At 53.4% G+C, this 18,809-nt stretch overlaps 1 protein-coding gene across 1 annotated transcript; it reads left to right on the forward strand.

The window, feature by feature from the left end:
* The first annotated feature begins 84 nt into the window (after positions 1-84).
* On the forward strand, positions 85-17,764 carry DNAJC11 (DnaJ heat shock protein family (Hsp40) member C11). Its single transcript, XM_064172068.1, has 16 exons — positions 85-187; positions 3,391-3,520; positions 5,449-5,522; positions 6,644-6,745; positions 11,165-11,293; positions 11,884-12,006; positions 12,167-12,240; positions 12,973-13,162; positions 13,523-13,608; positions 13,918-14,034; positions 14,943-15,098; positions 15,385-15,454; positions 15,548-15,605; positions 16,253-16,395; positions 16,821-16,950; positions 17,515-17,764. Exons 1-16 carry the CDS (start codon positions 116-118, stop codon positions 17,538-17,540), a joined length of 1,680 nt encoding a protein of 559 aa, XP_064028138.1. The 5' UTR covers positions 85-115; the 3' UTR covers positions 17,541-17,764.
* Positions 17,765-18,809: the final 1,045 nt, after the last annotated feature.

Here is an 18,809-nt window from a genome sequence, read left to right on the forward strand (position 1 = left end):
GGACCCCCGGGCCGCCAGGGGGCGGGGCAAGGAGCGCGCCGCGCCGCGCGCCCGCCCTCGCGCCGGTGCCACGCCCCCCCCCGCGCAGCGGCGCGCGGGGTGAGAGGTCGGGAAGATGGCGGCGGCCTTGGGGGAGGATGTGCCGGACAACGAGGACTACTACTCGCTGCTCAACGTGCGGCGGGAGGTGAGCTTGGCGCCGCCGCCGGGGGGGCGCAGCGGCGAGCGGCGGGGCCGGGTGACGGCGCGTGGCGGCGGGACAGGGTTAGCCGTGACCCCGGTGCCCGCATGGGCAGGCCGGGCCGCAGCCGCAGCCGCGGCCAGTATGGAACAGGGCGGGCAGGACTGCGGCTGCCTCAGTGCCGCCTTCCGCTGCCCCGGAGCAGGGCTTCAGAAAGCCGAACCGGAGCCTAGCGCTGCACGGGGCGTGCGCGGATGGACGCGGGAGCGGGGCCGGTGCTGGTGAAATCTTCCGGTTTGGTGCATCAGGAGCAGTGTGGGCAGCAGGGCAAGGGAGGTTCTTCTGCTCCTCTGCTCAGCACTGCGCGGGACACACCTCGAGTCCTGTGTCCAGTTCTGGGCTCCTCCATTGCAGAGAGATGCTGAGGTGCTGGAAGGTGTCCAGAGAAGGGCAGCAAGGCTGGGGAGGGGCCTGGAGCACAGCCCTGTGAGGAGAGGCTGAGGGAGCTGGGGGGGTGCAGCCTGCAGCAGAGGAGGCTCAGGGCAGAGCTCATTGCTGTCTGCAGCTGCCTGCAGGGAGGCTGTAGCCAGGTGGGGTTGGGCTCTGCCGCCAGGTAAGCAGCACCAGAGCAAGGGGACACAGCCTCAAGCTGTGCCAGGGCAGGTCTAGGCTGAATGTTAGGAGGAAGTTGTTGTCAGAGAGAGTGATTGGAATTGGAATGGGCTGCCCAGGGAGGTGGTGGAGTCTGTGTGCCTGGAGGTGTTGAAGCAGAGCCTGGCTGGGGCACTGAGTGCCATGGTGTGGTTGGTTGGGCAGGGCTGGGTGCTAGGCTGGACTGGATGAGGTTGGAGCTCTCTTCCCACCTGGTCGATTCTATGGTGCTCGGGGCGCCCGCGGGAGCTCAGCCTTAGACCGGTTCCCGCGTATGTACGCGGTGTGCCTGTGTCTCTGGTATGCCTGCTTGAGTTACTCGGTGCTGGGGAGTTCCGGACGTTTCCAGGTCGGAAACACTGGCACTGTTTTGCCAGGCAGTGCTGTCATTAGGAAGGGGGAGCCAGGGGCTCTCGAATTCGTTTTGAAGAGCAGATTGCGACTAACTGATGCAGCTTTGTTACACTTACAACAGTTTGCAACTTGGTGCCAGGTAACGATTTTTTTTCCAGTAATAAGTAGGCAAATGGGCAAAGATCTGAATGTGTAAAGTGTGCTGGAGAAATGCTTTGTGAAATGCAGAGTGCGAGAGCCAGAGACCTGTGTGCGAGCAGTGCTCGCCATGCCAGCAGCTCGCTGCCGACCGTGGCAGTCTGCGCTGCAGGGGCTGGCACTGCACCGCTGCTACTGCCGCCTCTGACACTGCTTCAAGACTGAGAAGCAGTTCAGACTGGTAGCTCTTTGGAGCTGGTGCCAGTCCTTGTGGCCTCAGGGGCAGCTTCCTGCACCTCATCTTAAGTCTTTCTGAAGCAAACTTGCGGCAGCAGCGATCTGCGGCGCCCCCAGCACCGTGCGGCAGAGGAGCTCTCAGAAACGCGTTCAGGTGGCTCTTCTGACTCACTCCAAGCATCAGCGACTGCAGAGGTGGAGGTTAAAAGAATCGCACAAGGCTTGTGCCTGCTTGGGAGATTAACAGCAAGGGCTTAATTGTTAATTTGGCCCAGCTTCAGCTCCTAGCCGGGAGCCAGAAGGTTCGGGTTTGGTACAGCAGTTGGAATAGTCTTTGAGGGAATCACTCCAACGGAGAGTTGTAGCTGCTTTGTTCATTTGCCCTTGCTAATCAAATTCTGTGGCACTGCCCTGCATGGCAGGGAATGCATCGAGCTGGCATTGCCGTGTGCTGAGCCAGTGGCTGCTGTGGCAGCTGAGCTTGAACCAGGCAAGCACTGAACCCTGCAGCCCCGGGCGCAGGGCACGCTGCGAGCAGCAGGGTTTGGATGGCTGTGCAAATGGTTCATCTGTTGTAGATTTCAATCTTCGGGTGCAGAGGCACCTTTGAGAGTGAAGTGAAGCTGTTGAAACCTCAGGCCAGAGAGACAGGAGGCCTTTTAATTTTGCCTGTAGTTTTGGTAGTAAAAATGTAAGCTACATCCCATGGCTGTCTGGAATGCTGCAGGCATTACTGGAGCAGCTTCCAAGGGGATCATGAAATATTGAACCCATGACCTGAGCTGTGCAATGGTGATGAAAGGCCCAATCTAACATTTTATTGAACAGAGCATCTAGGAAAAATGAAAATGCTTGTTTCTATGAGATAATCAATAGCACATTAAACCATTTATCATTAATTTGATTAAAGAATGCTGGTTTAGACCTCTGTGTTCCCCTGCCTGCTCAGTACAAGATAGTAAAAAGAAAAGAGCTGATCTGCAGCTGCCTTCTCACAGCCAGCATGTTTGGCAGGTCCACTTTTGCTATATCATAGAATCAACCAGGTTGGAAGAGACCTCAAAGATCATCCAGTCCAACCTGTCCCCCAGCCCTATCCAGTCAACCAGACCATGGCACCAAGTGCCTCATCCAGTCTCTTTGTGAAGACCTCTAGGAACGGTGCCTCCACCACCTCCCTGGGCAGCCCATTCCAATGCCAATCACTCTCTCTGTGCAGAACTTCCTCCTAACATCCAGCCTATACTTTCCCCGGCACAGCTTGAGACTGTCCCCCCTTGTTATATTGCTGATTTCCTGGGAGAAGAGGCCACCCCCACCTGGCTGCAATGTCCCTTCAGGTAGTTGTAGACAGCAATGAGGTCACCCCTGAGCCTTCTCTTCTCTAGGCTAAACAACCCCAGCTCCCTCAGCCTCTCCTCATAGGGTTTGTGTTCCAGGCCCTTCACCAGCTTTGTTGCCCTTCTCTGGACACCTTCCAGCACCTCAACATCTCTCTTGAATTGAGGGGCCCAGAACTGGACATTTAGAACCAAACATTCTCTGCAAACACACAGAGAAAACATTTGCTCTAAACTGTCCTGGGTGGGTTTCTGGCACTGGTGAAGACCCAGACTCATGCCACAGGCTGGACAAAAGATATTCCTTTAAGAAGTGAACTTCTAGGGCCTTTATTTCCATGGTGAAAGCTTGGAAAATCTGAAAGATCCAAACGTCCCCTCCTGACTGTGTAAGTAGAAGTGGTGTAATGGGGTAGCTGATGGATCTCTCTGTTTGGGCTTCTGAGGTAGCCTTGCTGTACTTTAACTCCCTCACCCTGCTTTTCTCAGGCCTCTCAGGAGGAGCTGAAAGCTGCCTACCGCCGGCTGTGCATGCTGTACCACCCCGACAAGCACAGGGACCCCGAGCTCAAGACACAGGCTGAGCGTCTCTTCAACCTTGTTCATCAGGCTTACGAAGGTCAGTGGCAGCTTGGTTTGCAGGAGTGTTCTCAGGGGGTTCTGGGAGCAGGGCTGTGACTCTGGGGATCATTGAAGCTGCTTTGTGCCTGCTCCTGTCCCGTGCCTCAGAGCAGTGCAGCACAAACTCTGCGCTGAACGATCTGTGCAGCCTATCTCATTTCCTGCATGCTGTACATCACCTTTTCACCACTTCCCTGGTTTCTGAAGACTCCCATAAGAGGCTGAAGTTTGAGGAGCTTCTAACAGAAGGACGATGTCTTGTTTCAGACTAGTGCTTCCTGAGTTTCTGCCCCATCACCTGCTTGTGATCTCCATTCTTTTTCAGCAGGTTCTTCCTTATGCTGCCACAGATAAGCAGAGTGGATGCCCAGCAGTGAGAGGGAGGTTGTAACCCCAGCATGCCAAAGCCCTTTGAAAACATTCCAAATTAAGCTGACATTTACTTAAATGCTGCTGTCACCACAGTGATATGTGGGGTTCCTGGGGCACAGGGTTGTCATTCGATAGAGCCAGCTTGCAGTGTTTGGCAGGGGTGGTAAGAAGCTGGCAGAGTTCCTTCTGCGTTCAAAATAATCTGCTGCTGGTGCTATGGCCTAAAGAGAAACTAAAGCAGAATGGTGAATGAATGTTCCTCTATTAAACCTCAGAGCTGAGCTAATGATTTTGGTCTCCTCTTCCCTGAATGCTAAGTGTTTGTTTCTCCCAGCTGGGCTGGGATGTGGCTGCAGGCTCTCATGCTGTGCTTGGACAGGCCTTAGGGTACAGGGAAGCTTTTGCTGGGGTCTTAGAGTGGTGGCAAGAGAATAAAAACTGGGGGTGTATTTCCATTCCAACATGGTGGGTAGGTCTTGCCTCGGAGTCAGCTTCCCCTCTGAACTCAATGGCTTGGCTCATACAGTGCCAAAAGTGAGTGGCACTTCACACCCATCACTTTGAACATCTGGAACATAGGTCAGCTCCTGCCTGTTCTCTCTTCTTCCTCTTCCATCTCTTGATATCACAGAGCAAGAGATGTATTTTATCAAGATCTATAAAAAATAGTCTCTCCTGTTACATTTGGCAAGGTCAGCACTCCTCAGGTAGCTCAGCTCAAAGCTCAACTACCAGGGTAAGCCTCTCACCTTAGCAAATACTGCTGGCTGCATGAAGGCTTCTCAGCTCCTGCACAGGCAGAAGAAATGCCTGAGAAGGATAAAGCCAGGCCTGGGGCCCCGTGGGGAACATGCAGCTGATTTTATCATTTCCTGGGTGTTTCTAAGGCCAGGTGTGAGATGAGAGGTGATACCTGCAGTCTCTTGATGCCTTTTCTTTTCTCCATTGCACTGAGTGACTTTTGGGGAGATTGCTATTGCCTCTAATTCTGCAGCTTCCCTGTAGCTTGTATGTGGCCAGGCAAGAACTGCTTTTGGAAATGGCTTTGTTGGTGCTTGCCATCTGCCATGTGTCTGGGCTGGATGGGGAAGGATCGCTGGACAGGCAAGGTGAGGACAGATGGAAGTGAGGAAGCAGAGCACAGAAGAGCTGTGAAAGCTGGACAGAGGTAGAGGTCATCACTCCCCAGGTGTCCAGGGACTGCTGGCACTGAGTTGCCAATATCCCATGGGCAGCTGGGGGCTTGTGTCACCCTGCAGGCAGAGAAAGCAACATTGACCCCCAGCTGCATGCCCTGCTGATCTGCATGCCTGTCTGTGCTCTTTGACTTTGGGGTTTTAGAAGTAAGGGGGGAATAAAATAATAATGCCCTTGGGGCAAGGTCAGCATGTGCTATCCCCACAGCACGGGAGAGGTGAGAGGGACTTGGTGTGCAGGTGGACACACGTCTGCAGCACCTCTGCCTGGGCTCCAGTGGCACCAGTGCCTTGGTCTGAAACTGGGGGAGCAGACCAAACACTGAGTTCTCTCCTCTCTTTTGGTTTTAACTTACAGTGCTTAGTGATCCACAGACCAGAGCCATCTATGACATATATGGGAGGAGAGGACTGGAAATGGAAGGATGGGAGGTGAGAGCAATTTAGCACCTTATGGCCTGTGGAACTGACTCAACCCACCTTGGTCTGCCATTCTTATGCCGAGCTGATTTGACACCTTGATGGTAATAAATGCCTGTTGGAAGGCATCTTTGTCTCTCTCTATCTCCACTGAGAGACCATGATGGATTCTCAAGGGATACTTGAGGTTTTCACTTCACAGAGAGCAGTAAACCTGATACTCAGAGTTCCCTAGCAGGGTATTATCGTGACAGGCAGCATCTTTGTTGCAGACAAACGCATCCTTGTTGTCCATCCAGGCTCATACTTCCATCTGAAACTTTTGCTTTCAGCATCAACCAGCCTCAGAGTCTGAGATTATTTTTTCTTTCTGGGCTGTTTGGGGTTGGTTTTGTTGTTGATTTGGTTTTTATGGGCTTTGAAAGGGAAATTGTCCATTTGTGGCTTTCTTACTGTTAAGTCCCCTTGCTGGCTTCTGCCAGTCTTGATCGATTGCACCACACTGCTTGCTGCAGAATCACACTGGATTGGGTCAGCTCAGGACCAAGATCCAGTTTGGAGTCAGCAGCAGGAGCTGGAGGGGTAGCAGCATGTAACAGTTCTGAACTGCTTGTGGCAGACCTGATCCTATTTTGCAAGCCAAATCTAGTCCCCTTGCCATGCATGTCTAGAGTCATGGCTGCTTAAATCCCTCTTTCCTGTGTGAGGTCAAGAGACATCCATCAGTGTTGCCTACAATGGCAGCCCTCTCCTTCACCACCTTGCTTCAGGCCAGGTGTTTCCAGCCCTTCTCATTTTCAATGTGCACCCAGCAGAGTCCATGGGTAGCTGTTAGCAACAGCTGTGCTGCAGCCTCCTGTGGGCCAAAAGCTTCTTGCCTGAGGCTTGTCAGGGCAATAGCAATAATAAAGCCATATTTGCTCCTCTCAGTGCAGGAAGATTTGTCTCATGCCTGCCATGTGGTCTGGCCCAGCTGTTATTTCCAAGCTATCAGTACTGAAACTGGTCCTCAGAGCAGCTGGAAGGGCAACACGTTGGGGTGTGCCACCTCAGGGGCTCTGTCACATCAGCAGAGCAGTGCTCTGAGCATCCTCTTCATGGCACTCTTTTGGTTTTCCTTTCTTTTTGAGCAGGTTGTGGAGAGGAAGAGAACCCCAGCTGAAATCAGAGAAGAATTTGAGCGTTTGCAGAGAGAGAGGGAAGAGAGAAGACTTCAGCAGAGAACAAATCCAAAGGTGGGATAAGACCTCATGCTGGTCTCAGGAGTGAATCCATAAAGCTCACAGATAGGCAGGGGGTGATGGACCTGGGCAAGAGGGGCTTTAGCAAGCAGCCCCTCAGGTACTCATGCTTAGCCAGTGCTTTTCTCTGGCTTCAAGCTGCAGTTTCTCTGGACAGTGTGAGAAAAACAACTCACTCCTGGAGCTGTGACCCTCCAGGGAAAGCTCTGCTCTTGTTAGTTTTCAAGCATGTAGGGGCAAAACATTTTCCAGCAAGTCCAAGAGATTGGAGCTAACACTGAAATGTTCAGAATTCCTTTCCAGGTATTCCAAATACCTTGAAACTCCCTGCAGGTCCCTTCAGCACTGCTTCAGTGTCACCACAAAGCAGGGAGATACTCAAACACAGCTTTGAAACCTGTGAAAAACCATGCAGCTACCAGGCAGCTGGGCAGCATTGCTCCTCTGGCCATGGCACTGTCAGCAGATCCCCCTGAGCAGGGCTGGACTCCTGGCAGCCTCCCAACGCCTGTGCTGGGACAGCTCTGTTGTGCTTCACACCGAGCAATCTGCTGCCTGAGCAGCCACAAAGCAGCCCTGCCCCTGAGCTTTGGCTGCTCCAGAGCAGTGAGCTGAGGGTGATGCTCTCCTGGCAGCCTTGCAGTGGCTGAGGAGCTGGAGATGCTCCTCTGTTACATGATGCAACAGGAATACTGTGGGAGTTTAGAATGCTGATGACTTTACTGGGAAAACCCAGGGCTTGTCAGGGTTGTCACAGCTTGCTGAGCCAAAAGAAAGCTTCATTCTTAGGCAGCCAAAAAACATCCAAGAGCTGCAGCTACTCTCACCACATTTAGCCATGCTTTAGCTTACCTCTTTCTGTGTCTTTCTTGGGGTTTTATGCTTGAGCTGTCAGAAACCATTTTGTACCTTTGGAAATGTGTTGAAAATGTTTCTTCTCTGTGGTGCAGGAATGGTCCATGCTGGAGAAGCCTTAATTTCCTCTGCCTACCGAGGTTAGCTGCAGATATTTCTGTGGACAACCTTTCTCCATCCTCACAAAACAAACTGCCAGTCGATGGCTGCTGTTGCCATTGCTTTGGTGGCCAGGAGCTTTCAGGGTGGACAGGAGTATGAGTGCAGCAATGCCTGGGACTATCAGAGAAGTGTCTGTCTTAGACCTGTCGTGTCAAAGACCCCTCCCCTTGGCACAGGCCTTGGATCTGTGCTGCTCTTCACAAAGCAGTCAGCTAACACAACTCACCAGGCTCCTGTGGACAGCACACAGGCTCCAAGAATCTGTTTGTTCTGGAGGGGTAAATAAGCACAAGGTGTGAGGTGGGAAGCTGCTGACAGCCTTATCTGAGGAGGAAGGGATCTCTGCCTGCCACAAAACAGGGAGGTCAGCTTGTCTCTGCTGGAGCTGGGGTGCTGGGGATCAGGGCATGGTGATCTCCCCCTCCTGCTTCTCTGTGCCTTCAGGAATTCAGCATTTTGGTCCAGGCACCTCGCTGTGGCTGCCAGCAGTAAAAAGTGGAGCTGCTCTGGCAGCCCCAGCCTCTGTGTCTTGGGATAAAATTAGCCATCTGGGTGCTTGCAACAACTGCTGACTGGCAGCCTGTGGCAAAGCCTCTCCAGGCAGCGTTCCTGTGGACTGGGGCAGTGCAGCTGTGATCATCTCACAGCCCAGCAGGAGCCAGCTGAACACTTCCAGCATTTTGTCAGCTCCGTAAAATGGCTTCAGCAAAGTAAAGCATTTTACCCAGAGCTGCTGAGCAATAACCAGCTGTAGGCAGTTTGGCAGGACTGAGTCGAGCCTATCACCACTTTTAGAGCTTCTTTTCTGCTGTCAGAGATGTGCAGAAGGGTTGAAAAGTTCATGACTTGATTGAGAGCTGCTTCCTGTTAGGAAAAATGAAATTCCTGATGCTCCTGCTGCAGAAGGTCAGCACCTAGGAGGTGCAGGTCCCTCAGGCACCTGCCACAGCTTCCAGATGTCTCCTTCCAGAAAGTAAATCCCTAAGAAAAGAGGTGAGGAGGGAGTGTATTGTTCTGTGGCACACCTCAGAATTCCAACAGGGAAGCTTTTTTTGTGTCACAGGAGAGCATAGAGAAGTGACTGTGAAAGATGGTACCAGAGCACAGCTGTGGTGGCTCCCTGGTGCCGTTTCTGCCCTCCTAAGTGGGCATGCTCTGCAGCATCGGCATCTGAACAGGGCTCTCCAGCTTCTCCCTGCTGCTTTTCCTTGGGCAGGGCTTTTTCACCTGCAGTGCTGTCAGCAGGTGGCTGTTGGGACGCTGAGGGCAGCAGCGGCCACTCTCCAGTGGCACAGGGGTGCTGCTGACACTGGCAGCATTTTTAACTTCACCATCTGCTGCTTTTCCTGTGCTTGAGCCTGAGCCAGTTTCCGTGCCAGGGTCTACAAACTTGAGGGTGACTTCCTCCTGCTTGGTGGGAGGCAGAATGTCCACACGGACTCCACTCACTGCAGGGAGAGGCAGCTCAGTAGAAGGTGTGCCAAGTGGCTGGGCAGGGAACCGAGGCTCCTCTCCTCTGGATGGCTGTGGTGGATCGACACGGATAGGGTCAGGTGTTTCCTTTGTTCACTGGCAGGGACAGCTGTAGCTTCATAGGTGTGAAAAGGGAAATCATAAGCTTCAGAGTGTGGCTGAGAGAGTGAGTGTCAGGAATGTGTGTGGCCCTTGGTGCACCTTTCAAAGGACACAGCAGCGCGGTCCGATGAGCGCAGCATGTGGAGGTGTTTCTCACTAGGGATTTTTCCAGAGCAAATTCCTGAGACAGCTGCTGCTGATATTCTGGGCTGAGTTGAAAATAGGCAGTTCCCTGTCTTCTGCCGTTCATATTCAGCACTTACTACTGTTTGTTATCCCTTGATTAAAAATGTTTAACTTGGAATCTCACGTTGCAGTCTGGCAGAGGCTCTGTGCTCGACATGGAAAACCTCTTTCCATGCTGCCTCTGTTAGCAAAGGTCTTGGGTTTTACACTTCTTGAATTGAAGAGCATCAGGGCAAGTGGGAAGAGTTCTCTCTTGGTGTTAAGATAAATCCTCAGCTGGGTGTAGCCACTTCGTTTCTCTTTGTCTGTTCTACTCTGTGTCTTCCCCGAGGGCTGTGAGCAGTGTGGGGCCTCCGCTGCCCTGGTGGGTGGAGGTTTTGCCTTGCTTCACTCCTCTTTTGGCCTTGTTTCAAGGCACAGCCCAGCATTAGAGAGGACTGAAACTGACGAAGACGTAGCATTGGGAGAGCAGAGTCCTCGAAGGTGACTTTGTCTTCTGCATGAAGGCTGGGAGCTCGTTCTTGGTGCTGCCACAGACAGAAGCATGAGCACAGTCGCTTCGAAATTCACCATAGCCTGCCAGGAGGGGCTTGCAAACAGCTGGGGCGCAGCCCCTGGCCCGAAGCTCTGCTGGAAACAGTCCTGTCTGCTGCTGCTAGAATACCTGTCCAGTTGTTGAGAAGAGCTCAGGGATCTCCACAGCAAGTAAAGAGTTGGGAGCCAAACCAAAGAGGAGTTTTGGGTTGTGTCAGACCTTGCAGTCCTTTCTGCATTTATGGCTCACTTCTGAGAGCTCGGACTGCAGGGAAAATCTGTTCCATCCACACTTGGACTCTGCCAGTGGGGTCTGCAACTACCCAGCTCTTGAGCTTCTTGATGCAAATTGCTCATTCTGTGCTAGTTCAACTGGTACACTCTGTGTGAGCTGGGATGCTGCCAGATGGGTCTGTAGGGAAGCCTTCCAAAGCCACCGGAAGTGTTGTGACCCAAACATGGCTCAAATAAACCCACTGCAGCAGCCAGTCTGAGTGGGCACAGCAGCAGGTAGCCAGACTGTTCAGCTGTGGTCTGGCTTTCTGTAGAACAGCTCTTGTGTGGCCTGAGAAAAACTTTAACCAAGTGGTAAATATTTCCTGTCTTTGTCAAGCTTTGCTCCTGATTACAAGGTACAAGCTAGGAAAAAGAGTGTGAATGTCACAGCTCAGAACTGCCATTGCAGGTATCTCACAAAGAGAAAGCATCTAGAGGCTGTGCACTGAAGAGAATCAATCTCTGAAGCACATTGCTCCAGCTCCTGACAGAGCAGGGCACTTGTGGGGGAAGAAGAATCCTGCTGCTTGAATGTGTTGTACCTCCTGCAGCGGGGCCTGGCAGAAGTGTTACTGCCTGCATTAGCAGTCAGACCCCTGCTGCAAAGCTGCCTTCTGCCCAGCCTTCCTGGGCCTTGCTGCCTCTGAGCACCATGATGGGATGGGAAGGGCTGGGCTGGGCTGCCTGGAATGCTAAGAAATGCATTTTAGAGTAGAAAGGGTAATTGCAAAACAGAAGTGCCCCAGAACATAACCAAACACAAAGATAGGTTATGGCCAGTGGGTGCTGGGTGCTTCAGTGCTCGTGTCCCTCCTGGCTCCTCAGGGCACCATCAGTGTTGGAATTGATGCCACTGACCTCTTCGATCGCTATGACGAGGAGTACGAAGATGTGCCCGGGAGTGGCTTTCCCCAGATCGAGATAAACAAGATGCACATCTCCCAGTCCATCGAGGTGAGGAGCAGACACTTCTGGGGGGTGGCTAGGGCCCGGGCCATGGAGGTGAGGAGCAGACACTACTGGGGTGTGGGTAGGGCCTGGACCATGGAGGTGAGGAACAGGCACTGCTGGGGGGTGGGTATGGCCTGGGTCAGAGCAACAGAATGCAGACCCTGCCCAGGGTTTGTGCAGGGATGTGGCTGCCAGCAGGGCTGTGTGTTGAGCACAGAGCCTGCATTCTCTGGGCTGCTCTGTGGGCTGCAGTGCTGCCTTTCTGTTGGTAGAGAGGGTCCATCTCTGCCTGCACAGAGAGCATTCCATGTGTGAAAATGAACGGTGGGATAAGGAAAAGGAGGAGGCAAGGTTTCTCTCTTCAGGAGGGCTGAAGATGTTTTGTCTGCTAGTGAGCTTAGAAGGATTTGGAGCTCAGGGTCAGGACTCAAAATTTCAAGCAAGTGTGGCCATGTCTGGCTCAAATAGCTGAGCTTAGTGGGAGACACCTGGAATGTTACCTGTCTTTGGCCTTGCACCCTGTGGTTCGGACCGTGTCCTTGCAGGACAGACACTGGAACAGAGCAATTGGTCACAGTCCATCTCTTTTCCAGGCACCTCTGACTGCCACAGACACAGCAATACTGTCTGGTAACCTTTCCACCCAGAATGGGAATGGAGGTGGCTCAATCAACATCGCTCTGAGACGAGTGACATCTGCCAAGGGATGGGGAGAGGTAAGAGGACAATACCCAGCCTGTTCTGGGCTGCCTGGCTTAGCTGCCCACTGTGTATTCTCTGTAGGGAACTTTAGCCTTGTTTCACCTCTCATTTGCTACATTCTGTGGAAGGTGGAGGTGTTTTCTTCTAACAATTTGGCATTGTGCATTTGAACAGCTGGAGTTTGGAGCAGGAGACCTGCAGGGACCTCTCTTCGGCCTGAAGATATTCCGTAACCTTACACCACGCTGGTAAATAGCAGCCAAGTGATCCAATGTTAACATCCCACACCATGTGCCATGTCCTTAGCTCTGTGCTTGATCTTGTCATGGACTTGTGATACTCGTGGTGTGATCTCACCACCAGAGCAACAGGAGTGTGCTGTAGGGAGCTCTTCTGGGGCTTCCATGTGTAAGGCAGAGCTTGCAGCAGCCATGGAGGAGATGTGATGTCATGGCTGGGGGCAATAATGCCAAATTTGCTGCTAGTGTGCTGTTTCCAGGCGAGGAGAGGCCTCAAGTTGTAAAGGAAAGTGCAAAGTCAGGGCTGTGATTGAAGCCATTTGTTGGTGCCAGTACAGACATCCTTGGGTTTGTCTTTTCATTCAGGGAGTGAGCTCAGAGCTTGTGCTGGGATATTCTTGAGTCCCTTAGTGATGCTTGAGGCTTAGCAAACAGCAGGCCTGCTCTCTTCCAACAGCCAAGCCTGCTGCCTCCCTACTAGGGCAGGACTAGGTCTGCCAGGGGCAGGAAGGTTAAAAGCTGCAGTGCTGTGGTGCAGCCCCACAAACCAGGGCATGAGCCTGCCCTTCTGGGCCACGCTGGGGTCAGCACAGCCTTGTTGAGTTTGGAGCTTTTCCTGGAGCCCTGCGGTGCTCTTGCAGGTTAGTCCCTGCCCCCTCAGCCAGGCTCCTGGGATGGGCAGGCTGAGGCCACCTGGTAGCCCATGCTGTGCCCTGACTAGGCTTTCCTTTACCATCCTAGCTTCATCACTACCAACTGTGCCCTGCAGTTCTCGTCCCGCGGGGTGCGCCCAGGCCTGACCACGGTCCTGGCCCGCAACCTGGACAAGAACACCATGGGGTACCTGCAGTGGCGCTGGGGCATCCAGTCGGCCATGAACACCAGCATCGTGCGCGACACCAAGAGCAGCCACTTCACCGTGGCCTTGCAGGTGAGGGTCCTGCTGCAGAGCAGCAATGCCTCGGCTGTTGCAGCCCAGCAGCGCTCCAGCCTGGGCCTCGAGGCCGAGGCAGCGGTTGCTGCTGCCTTGGATGAGCATGGGGCAGAGGTGCCTGCTGCCTTTGGCAGAGCACAGGGCTTGGTAGCCAGCCTTGGCAGCGCTCAGGTGGACCAGCTCAGACAATGCTCAAGGCACACACCACAGACTGCAGAGGTGGCTGGCAGTGGATGAGCAAGTGGCAGGCATGGTTATGCTTTCTGTGCCACATAGAGGATAAGAAAGGAAGCTTGGGGGGACATTCAGAGGTGGTCAAGGGTCTGTTTTCATTCATCTGTGCCTCTTGTCTTCCAGCTGGGAATCCCCCACTCTTTTGTGATGGTCAGTTACCAACACAAGTTTCAGGATGAGGATCAAACACGAGTGAAAGGTTCTCTCAAGTAAGTATGCAAGAGGAAGCTCCTGCTGTTGCAGAACTCCAGCTTCCACACACATCAGACGCTTCCATGGGAATCTGCTTTGCGTTCCTTACGGATGTCCTGGAGGCTCAGCTCTGTCTGCCTCTCAAACAGCTGGAACTTACAACTCTTGTGTGTGACAGGAAGACAGCAGTTCTTGGAGTCCATTGGGTGCTTTTCAAGCTGAGAAGGCCAAGCTAACTTTGTAGAGATGCAGTGAGCAGTCCAGTCACCCCCTGCTGCACACAGATGTATTCCAGGGCTTACCAGGTTTTGCTTCTGTCGTTGCAGGGCAGGTTTCTTTGGGACCATAGTGGAATATGGAGCAGAGAGGAAGATTTCCAGACACAGCATTTTAGGAGCCACCGTCAGTGTTGGTGTTCCCCAAGGAGTGTCTTTGAAAATCAAGTCAGTTCAAGATTCCAGCCCATAACCTGCATCAGTCTCTTTCCAGTGCTCAGGTGGGAAGGTCCCAGTCCTAGGGCAGTACAGGTGCATTGATGTGTCACCAGGAAGGGCTGCAGCTGTCCTCACCTCTGGTACAAGTGGTGCACATGGAAGCAGCGTGTGCCTTCTGCTGTGCCACTCTAAGCCTGAGACACTTCTGTCAGGACCTCTGTGTGTGCATCACAGTGTCCTGGTCACAGCAAGACCTGGGCCTCACAGTAGGCAGGTGGAAGGCCTCCAAAGGCAGCATGATCAGAGCTGGGTTTGACTGCAGCCCGTTTCTGTGGCACTGCACATGAGGATACACACCTGTGACCCATGGGGGTGGTTGTACTGTTAAAAAGGTGCAGCTCACAGAGAGGGCAGAACTCTGCAGAGGTTCATGTTCTGCAGCGCATCTGTAACTGGTGCCAGCCCAGGGCTTGCAGAAACTGCCACGGAGAAGATCTCTGTCCCAGGGGAGGTCCTGTCTTCTAAAGGAAATATTACTACAAGCATCAGGAAAATTGTGCTGTGCCACTTCCCTGCAGGCACACGCTGGGGTGGTGAGCACACACCTTCTGTACAGCACTTGCACTTCTCCTTGTGATGATGTTGGTGCCCTTCCCTGGTGAAACTGATGGCCAAGTAAACCCTCCCAACATTAAAAACTGCACCTTGGAATGATCAGTGCCATCCTGAGTGGTCTGCTGCATGGCAGGCTGCCTGGGGTGCTGTCAGCTGTCTCACTTTGTGGTGGTTTGCTTTGTTGGATTCTCCCCTGTTTGAGCTCCCCTCTGCTTGGGTTCCACAGGTGCTCAGCAGTGCACACTGCTCGAAGGGCACAGCTTTGTGCTTCCTCTTATCTGCCACTCTCTCCTTTACTCCAGGCTGAACAGGGCTAGCCAGACCTACTTCTTCCCTGTGCACCTAACAGATCAGCTGCTTCCCAGTGCTGTGTTCTATGCCACTGTGGGCCCTCTGGTTGTCTACTTCGCCATGCACAGGCTGATCATCAAACCCTACCTCAGGGCACAAAAGGAAAGGTGAGTTCCAGGACTGTTTTGAGATCAGAGCTGGCAAGTCCCACTCAGGTGCTCTGGGAGCCTGCTGCAGAGGCTGGGATCTCCAGCTGAGGCACTGGGCTTTGCTGCCTCACCAGGACCAATGAGTTCTGGAAGCCTACAAAAATCTCTTGCCATGTGGAGAGGAACCTTAAAGCTGAGACAGTCTGGGTGAGGCTGTGGGTTGGGTGCCCCTGGGGTGGGTAAGCAGGCATCTGAGTGCCCTCCACTGCACAGAGCCAAGCTGAAGTTGGCTTCCTCGTGGCAGGGAGCTGGAGAAGCAAAGGGAGAGCACAGCCAGCGACATCCTTCAGAAGAAGCAGGAGGCTGAGGCTGCGGTGAGTTGCTCTCATAAGGAATCCTCCCTCTGTGCTGGGGCTGCCCCTGCCCTGGGCACTGCTCCTGACACTCTGCCGCCTGCGCTGCCCCAGGTCCGGCTGATGCAGGAGTCTGTCCGCAGGATAATCGAAGCGGAGGAGGCCAGGATGGGTAAGGCTGGCAGCACTCCTGCCTTGTTCCACGAGCTGCGAGTGGGGAAGGAAGAGCGAGAGGCTGGCTGGGTGAGGAGGAGGAGGGCAAGGTGGTATTCCTCTGTTTCCTCTGCTAACCAAGCACGGTGCTGCTGGTGCAGTGGGGAAGTCTCACTGGGATTTAGCTTCTGGTGCCCGAGCTTAGGAGGGCACCAGAAGCTAAAAACTGAATGTTTTCCTGGGACTCACTGTGAGGTGGATCAGACTGAGGACAAGAGGCTGTGGTCAGCTCTCAGCAGCAGAGGCATCTGTAAATGTGTGATAGTTTCAGCCTGACGTTTAGCTTTCACTGGTCTTCAGCTTACAGTTTGCTCCTGGATCACAGTGGAAACCTGTTCCTGATGTTTGCTAGCAATTTCCAAGCGTGTGCCAAAGTGAGCTGACATTCGAGTGTGCTGCCACAGCAGCCTGGCACTGAAGTCTTGTTCCAGTGCTGGAAGTTGCTAGCAAAGACTCATGCAGACCTGTGCTGTCTGGAGAAGCATGAGTGCAGGCTGGAGGATGCAGATCTTGCTGAACCAAGAGCTGATGCTGAGCTGCTTTTTGTGTCAGCCTGGCTGGGGCTGAGAAGCCTTCAGCACAGCTGTGGTTTGCTGTGCACTGCAGGGCTGATCGTAGTGAACGCCTGGTACGGGAAGTTCGTGAATGACAACAGCAGGAGAAACGAGAAGGTGAAGGTGATAGACGTGACTGTGCCCCTGCAGTGCTTGGTGAAGGACTCCAAGCTCATCCTGACAGAGGCCTCCAAGGTACTCAGTTGTTCTGTCAGCCCAGCCTCAAGGGTTCCAGCATCTGGCTCCATTTTGACTGAACCCTGTGCTGCCCTGCCAGGGGCTTCTCCCTCTGCTTGCAGCTGGTGACTGCAGATGAAGCTGCTGGAGCCATTGGCACACCAAGTGTTAGCAAACTCAGGGAGCTTCTGTTTGGGTATTTCCAGTGCCACAGGAACAGCATCTCCAGACTTGCAGTGTGGGCCTATGTGTGTCACAGACTCTGTGGCACACCAGAACCTAGCCCTCTGCCTCAGTCAGAGGTGATTCCTTAGCTCCTTGTATCACCACATGGGCAAAATCCTACCCCTGCTTTAGTCCCACCTCATTCTGACACTTATCAATGCTTGTGCTCAGCTGAAGAGCTCTGAGAGTCCTCTCAGCCTGTCCTTTTCTGGTTCCAGGCCGGGCTGCCAGGTTTCTATGACCCCTGTGTGGGTGAGGAGAAGAGTTTGAAAGTGCTTTATCAGTTCCGAGGAGTTCTGCACCAGGTGATGTCAGCTGACAATGAGGCCCTCAGGATACCAAAGCAATGTGAGTAGCAAGGAGCACCCTGCTGCTGCCTTCAGCTCTGTGTGGCAAAGCACACAGGACTGGAGCTCTGGGGTGCAGAACTGGGGTTACTGGAATGGCCTGTCCATGACAGACCTCTGGAGAGCTCAGGAGCACCCCTGCAGCTGTTCACATCATCCAGCACTGGAGATCTAACTGAAGTTATGAGGCAGAGGCCTTCTCCAGCTGCTGGTGTTCCTGCAGGCAGTTCACAGCACAGCTCGTCCCATTTGGACTGAAGTGAATGTGGACAGCAAACTGGAGGCCTGATCTCAATTTCTTCTCATCCCCATTTATGTCTCTGAACATTTGTCCTGCAGAACAATGTTGTAAAACCAGTGCCCACCAGTGACCGGCTTTATTGGTACCCCTGCAGGCCTGGGACTGGCAGAAGGCCACGAGCTCCCCAGCCCAATTTAAGAGTCATATCCAATTTACAAAGCTCCCCTGGGGTACCCAGAGATGCTGGGGAAGGAGGAAGGCTGAAGGCAGGCTGCCTCTGGCCCCGCAGCAGTGGTGTCCATCAGCTGTTGTTGTCTCTGGCAGCTCACAGGATCGATGCTGACGGCTAGCGTGGAGCAGCGCGGCTGTGAGCCAGGGGCAGCGCCACCTGCAAACCGTCCCGGGGGCACTGCCACCTCCAACAGAGACGTTGTGATTCCTGCTGTCCGTGTGGCAGGTGCTGTCCTGCCACCTGTGTTAGGAGACAAGAGGAGAGCAGCTGCTTGCCCAGGTGGCTCCAAGGCACTCCTGCCCCACGCTGTGGCTCGGTAACAATAAAGCAAGGTGACTCGGAGTGCGAGCTGCTTTCTGCCAGGGCGCGTGGGCGGGCGCTGGGCACCACCCTCACTGGCCAGGGCCCTCCTCTGCCAGCTGCCTCAGGTTGGACGCTCTCCTCTGCCCTGAGGCAGGGAAGAAGACCTGTTGTGGTCCTCACTTACTTGCATATTTCCCAGGGTATGTACCTTTTTCTGCTGCTGAGGGGGCGCCGAGGTCTGACCACTCCCTGGAAGGCCTCTGAGTGAATGCTGTGTTGGACAGAGGACAGAAATTTGTGTCCTTCTCCAGTCTGTAGCTGAAACATGTTTAGAACAGCTGTGTTTGGCACCTAGGACCACCTAGCTGTGTCTGCCACCTAGGGCCAGGTACTGTGGAGGTTTTCAAGTGGGAGAGGACAGCAAATCACTTCATACCCTTATGATTCTCTGAAAAGCTCTTCCCACCTCGTTTATTTCTAGGAAAAAGAGGAATGTGGGTTGTACAAGTCAGCCACAGTGAGGAGGGATGCCAAAAGGCTACAAAGCTGCAAACATCAAATTCAGCTGCTCTCAGCTCTGACAAATCCATTGGGCTCCTGTAGAAGCCAGGGCAGCAACTTAGCAGCAGGCCAGTCTGGCTCTGATGCCACAGCAGATGGGAATGGCAGCCTTATATCTGCTGCACCCTGCAAATGGCACTTCCAGGGAGGCTCTTCCACAGAAAAAGCAATCCTGGTGGCTGTCCTATCCCAGAGCTGCTCTGGTTCAGCCCTCAGCAGCCTTCTTTGGCTGATATGGAAGAGGGAAAGACCCAGACTGTCTTGACAGGGCCTTGTGCTCCTGACAACTGCTATCAGAAATCACTTCCTGACACGAACCTGGCCCCTTGCTCTGGAGTTCTGCTTGTTCAGGTTGTTGTAACAGGGGACTTAGATTCAAAAGTTCCAGCCAGTCTGAAAGAGATGCTCTCTCTCTAAAAACCAAGCTCAGACAATGAAGGAGTTTTCACTTGTTTTACTAAACCCAACCCAAAACTCCTCAGCTGTGCCCAGCTGCTGATGCAGAATTTGGTCTCGCTACAAA

The sequence above is a fragment of the Pogoniulus pusillus genome, chromosome 36, assembly GCF_015220805.1.
Source record: "Pogoniulus pusillus isolate bPogPus1 chromosome 36, bPogPus1.pri, whole genome shotgun sequence".
NCBI lineage: Eukaryota > Metazoa > Chordata > Aves > Piciformes > Lybiidae > Pogoniulus > Pogoniulus pusillus.